Raw genomic sequence first — 6,000 nt, 5'->3', positions numbered from 1 at the left:
ACATATTTCATATCAGCGGCATGCACTGCTTTCCTAGTTTCGAACTGATATAGTTCTAAAGTCCATGCGATGTTTTCTTTCTTTATTAAATATACAAAAAACATGGAAGCATAGATATCAGTTATTCGGGCACAATTCTTGGGACATGCGAGTATATTATTCTATGAAAAAAAAAAACATATTTTACTTGTCTAGACAGTGCGTAGCTTTCAAGTATTCGTTTGCAGCATCTTTTGCAATTGCAAAGCAGTTATTATTCATGTATTTGATCCCTCGACAAATTCTATAAGGAGGAGGCCGAGCTTCAATGTGAGCCCCCCACGAACGAAATTGCTGGCTACGCCAGTGCATGGCTCATATGTTATTAACTGCACGCCTTCTCTTTTAGGAACAGTTGGGGGTAGACCCAACCCCTGTGGTGCACCTCAGGACTTACCACTTTACTTTTCCATAGAAGGGAAAGAATTAAGCTGAAGTAGTACAAGCAGGAAGCAGGAATTATAAGGCGTCGAAACAATAGCGACCAATATTATACTGCACCGCTGCAGAGATAAGGAAGAAGCACAAGTGACACGCGGAAATGTTCCACTTTATTTTCGGTATCGGCAACCCAGTGAACAAAAAAATGACTAATTTGTTTAGCTAGCCCATTTATGACGCAGCCAGAAAGGTAAGCTACTGGATTTATTGACAGTCGTGTCGCAGGTCTACGATGGTATGCAATGTTCTTTCGAAGTGTTTACCAACCTATAGCAACGATATAGGAGTGTTTATACAATCGCGGTGTTGTTTATGTCACGGGCACTGAAGGAAGTCAATTAGTCTACTGAATAGCACCAATTTCAAACTGGTGACTCTATATATCGTACGAGAGAGACCGCATGTACCGGTCGAGAAAGCATCATTGCCGCCAATGCTAACTCAGGACATGCGTATACGGTACGTTTTACTGTGCCGAGAACTTTCAGCCTCTTCCAAAGACATAGCGCGACGCCCCCGCGACACCGCCAGGAATCTGCATCGCCCGCATAGTTAGTCGCCCACTACTCTTTAATTACCGCGGAGTCTGCCGCGGTGAAAGAGCGTCGGTTTTCCCCGCCACCATTCCGCCAGTGAGCACGAGGCAAACATTGCGAGCGGACTCCGCATCACATCACCCGGCGCCGCTTCCTCTCCGCATAAACCTGCGCTAGCTCGTGAAAGCGCAATCGGCCTCACCTCAGAGACCGCCGCCGCGTACTACCTCACTCGCCCACACCACGCTTCGCGCGCGTATGCTCTCGAGAGAAAATCGGCCGATCGAATGATCTCGGCTGGAGCCTGTAGCGAGCGAAGAGCTGCCACCCTTCTGCGATCCGGCCGGATCAGAGGGAGGAATGGAGGGAGCGGGGGCTCCTGCCGCGGCCGGCTCGGCCGCGGTGCTCGGAGCGGCAGCGGTAGCGCGTAGCGGCGGCGAGGTCCGCTGCGGTGGGCGGCCCCCGCATAATGCGAGCGGGCCGGGCCGGCGGGCCAATGGGAACGGCGGCCCCCGTCGGGCGCCCGGTTCCCCCATGCATTGATCCGGGAACCGCGCGGGGCGAACCGACTCGTGTATAATTCATAGCGGGGAGCGGGGACGCGCACGGCGCTCCGATGTACCCGACGGCCGCCGGGCCGCTCACGCTCACGCACCGGCCGAACAGTTCCTTCCTCGTGGACAACCTGCTGGCGCGGGGCGTCGAGGCGTCGTCCCCTCCGGCCTCCGGTGTCGTGGTCGGCTCGCTAGTGTCGCACCACCAGCAGCAAGTCGCGGCAGCCGCGGCCGTCGCTCACCAACACCAGCAACTGCAGCAGCACCTCCAGCACCAGCTTCAGCAGCAGCTTCAACAGCAGCAGCAACAGCAGCAGGAGCAACACCAGCAGCAACTGGACTGCTGTTCCTCGTCGGGAGGCATGACGCCCCGGGACGACGACGACGAACTGCGCACCCCGCCCCCGCCGCCGCTCAAGTTCGGTGTGACGGCCATCCTGGCCGACCACGGAGCCGCAGCGGTGCACGGCCGGGACAAGGAGCGCTTCTTCGGGGGAGCAGCGAGGAGCGCGGCAGCCGCGTCTCTGCTCGCCGCGGCCGCGGCCACAGGTGGGTTGCTGCCGCTTCTGACGCTGCCTCCCGTTGGGGAATCGGCGCGGGTGGGAAGAACCACGTTGCAGGCTGTCTGCTCCTCGTGGATCTCGTTCGGCACACTGGTGACAGCTGCGCAATAGCGCGTCGCGCACCGGTTTACACTGCGCTCGTGTTGGCACAACGACTGGGAAATCTTTCGGGGGGCGTTTGTGGAATGTCGCTAGCGCTGCTGAATGCTTAGCTGGAGCACCATTCTGGCGGTCGCAAGTGCCTTGGTTGCCATCGACATCGAGCCGGTAGTTCGTTGTTGACGAACTCGTCTGTGGTGCAGTACGCCTTTTGAACCGGTCTGCACGTCGAAGTGAAGTGGAGAGGGAAGTCCTGCGCACGTAATGCAGTTCTGACGCCCCCTCGAGTCACTCTTTACGTGAGGATCACTCTGGCAAGTTTTAAAGAAAAGATGGAGGATTCTGCATCACTGTGTTCAGTGCAGCTGTGAAAAGAAATGGCCGAGGATCGACACACGTGCGCCTCACCAAGAAGCGTCAAAAAAACATGTTCCGTTGTATGGGGTAGAAATGTCACTGCACTGAAATAACTTTTTTTTTTTGCCGTTACCACAATCGACAAATGTACGACGTTGCAATGAAAAGTTGCAGGCTCTTGCGCCTCCTCCCCAGATGGAAAAAGCAAGCAGCAGTCATAGTCATCTACTTCCAGCGACAACTGCAGGCGTCATCCGCGCGCCTTCGCCTCCGTCCGTCACGGCCACGTGACTTTTCATCCCGATATACCGCGTGCCATTTGCCGTGCCACTCAAACGTAATGCTCCAGACAGTTGTTATAGAGTATGCACGGGCATAAATCAATGTGATAAAAGCGTAATATTCATAAGCTTCGTATAAACACATCATCCTTATGATTTCACATCAACGCGGAGTCACGATCCCGTTTATCGTGTGACCGAATTTACCTTCCATGCAAAGTCCTAACAATCACCTGCTCTATTTAACATATTCCCTTAATGTGAAAACATTTCTACATAACTACTGGCTGTAAACATTCAAATAGGACACCACCATACGGCAATGAAAGGCAAAAAATAAATAAAATAAGAAACTTCGTTCCTGAGTTGACGGCTATCATGCAATGTCATGCAAAACAGGGAATCTGAAATTCTTTTCGAATGTCATTTCTTCCTCGTTTTTTCTGAGTTTGTAAGTAGCGTAGCACCCAAATGATCACATGTTTATTTTGCTGGCACTAAAGTTCATGAAAAACAAAAGAAGCAGACATTAAAATGAAACCGGCGTGCATTGAACATAGCCTGATTTGCTCCTTGTTAAAGTTACAAAGGGGAAGGCTAGTGCGTCTTATATTATGCTTGAAACCTACATATTCTTGGTTCTTTCTGACGTTTAATCAATGGTATACAAGATAACACAATCACATACAGCATTCTTTCATGATGTTTCATCAATGGTATACAAGATAACACAATCACGTACAGCATTATACATTCACATAAGTGGATGTATAACAACACTTTACCATTTGGTTATTTTTGTCAATACACTTCAACCATGTACACTTATATTCAACCTCATACAACTATACAACATTTGTATCGCCCTCTATGTAAATGTTTCTTTAAATAGATTTGCATTTGCTATCTTGTAGCTCCTCTCTGATATGACAAGAGCTTCCCGCTTCGTACTGAAGACCTAGCTATACATAAGTGATAGTACGTGCCTCTGTAGTTGCGACAGAAGTTTAACATCGAATAACATTCCCAATTAACAGAGGACAATAGAGTTAATAGACGTTAGGATTTATCCAGTTCATCAACAGCATAGATGATTATCTTTTTTTTTCTTATGAATAAAACAATAGGCGCATTTCACGCAAAGCTAAAATGCGAAGGTTCTCTTGATATACCTGAGCTCTGACCGACTGCGTTGTGTAATTGCGCAGTTGTACGATCCTTGCGATTGTTTTCAGGCATTCATTGCCTGAAATACATGCGATTGTTTTCCAGGCATTTCGTGCACCCGCAACTCTCGTTCAATGGGACGTCTAAAGCATAACACTACCGCTGCGGTACACACACGTATATAATACTGCGACAAATTATGCATGATCTGCATCTGGCAGCCATTTCTGAGGCAAATTAGGGTTCCACACTTTCCATTGATGTTGCTTCCTTGCTGGGCAATGCTCAGTGAATGACAACGCTTGTTTTCTTTCTTTTTTTTCTTTTTTGTACGCCGACACACTTATGATTGTATAATTGAAGGTCACTACGATATTGAGGTATCGAAATGTAATGCAACCGAAGAATGAGAATGAACCCGGTTTGCAAGTGCCACACAGCAGCGGTGGTTGCATGTATCTTATCGGACGAGCCATCTTAGCAACCAAATCACTAATATTGTGCTTCGGAATGCTTTCGATATTCAGCCTCTTTTTTACCTCAATGGCGTAGACCGGCACAAGCGGTCTCTTCTTAAGCAACCGTGAACTTGGCGAGGTGTTTGCTTAACTCCCGTTCAGTGTGATGTGGGCTGCTTCAGCTCATTGCATATACCTGCGACACAAGAACTATATTCTCTCGCACTCTTCATTTTCGTCCTTTTATACCTCCCGTCCCTGTGTAGGGTAGTAAACGAGACGGGCCTCCCCACCTTTCCTTTTGTCTCTAGCTATGACAACAACAACAATCAATCAATCAATTAGTCAATCAATCAATCAATCACTCATTTATTTACCGTGCCCAGGAACAACCTAATGTTTGAGCGCTGGCGCACACGCATAATAATAATAATAATAATAATAATAATAATAATAATAATAATAATAATAATAATAATAATAATAATAATAATAATAATAATAATAATAATAATAATGTTTATTGCCACACAATATACAAAAGAACACAAGCAGGCCGGTCTAAGCCTTAGTTGGCTTGTAGGACCGTGCCAATGAATATGATAGACAAGGCAAAAGATGTACAAAAATGATAATAATAATAATAATAATAATAATAATAATAATAATAATAATAATAATAATAATAATCGGTCTTCTCTAAACGCAGGTAAGCCTGTTTGTTCCTGTTTCATTTCGCTCAATAAAAGTTAATGTCTATTTGAAAAAGACAATATCACGGCATATGCTTCGCAGCTGCCGTAGTCAATAATCCCACGATAGTATATCTCAATATACGTGTACTTATTCTGGAATAAATGACAACTTGTAGTGTTGCTCAATATGTTTGTAGGCCATATTTCTTTGTTATGACGACATATCATCAATATTTCACCTTTATGAACTTTGCCTCCTCTACGTGGATTTATCGTTGTACATTCCATGGCGGTCAAAGCTTCCACACATAAAACTGAATGTTACGTAATATTCATTATGTACTGATAAGATGAGTGTTGCTACGAGCTCAAGAGCAAATACAGTACCATTATGACTCATAATTACGTGGTATATGCCAAAAAAGGGTGACAAGAAATTCTAATGTCAATTTGCAGCTACATGTTCGTTCGTAGGCTTTGTCCTTACACAAGTGAAAATGCTTGCGTGAAGGCTCCTGACACGTATCATTTGATGAGCATGCTGCACCTCTGTTGCGCCCTACCTCTGTGTCAGTATTTCTTATATTTTTTTTCTGTACATTATATGCTCGTAACACTCATTCCAGCCAAATACTTTTTCGATCACCATTTGTCCCCCTACGTACTCCTTCCCTCCGTGCAGGGTAGACAACCGAAACTACCCCTGGGTAACCTCCCTACCTTTCTATGCATCCTTTGTCTCTCTCCAAAAGACGTGTAAGAGGTTATCTGTCGCAATGTTCTTAGACATAAAGGGAGCCTACGACAACG

At 46.5% G+C, this 6,000-nt stretch overlaps 1 protein-coding gene across 1 annotated transcript in view; it reads left to right on the top strand.

Annotated features, from left to right (window-relative positions):
* The first annotated feature begins 1,499 nt into the window (after window positions 1–1,499).
* Window positions 1,500–6,000, top strand: part of LOC139052437 (uncharacterized) — an 87,716-nt gene continuing 83,215 nt past the window's right edge. Inside the window, exon 1 of the mRNA XM_070529536.1 lies at window positions 1,500–2,119. Within this exon, the coding sequence (XP_070385637.1) occupies window positions 1,633–2,119 (487 nt within the window). The 5' untranslated portion in view covers window positions 1,500–1,632. The remainder of the gene's footprint in view (window positions 2,120–6,000) is intronic.

The sequence above is a fragment of the Dermacentor albipictus genome, unplaced genomic scaffold (assembly GCF_038994185.2).
Source record: "Dermacentor albipictus isolate Rhodes 1998 colony unplaced genomic scaffold, USDA_Dalb.pri_finalv2 scaffold_23, whole genome shotgun sequence".
Classification (NCBI taxonomy): Eukaryota; Metazoa; Arthropoda; class Arachnida; order Ixodida; family Ixodidae; genus Dermacentor; species Dermacentor albipictus.
The sequence above is the reverse complement of the archived record's forward strand: the minus strand, read 5'-3'. Positions and strand labels throughout refer to the sequence as shown.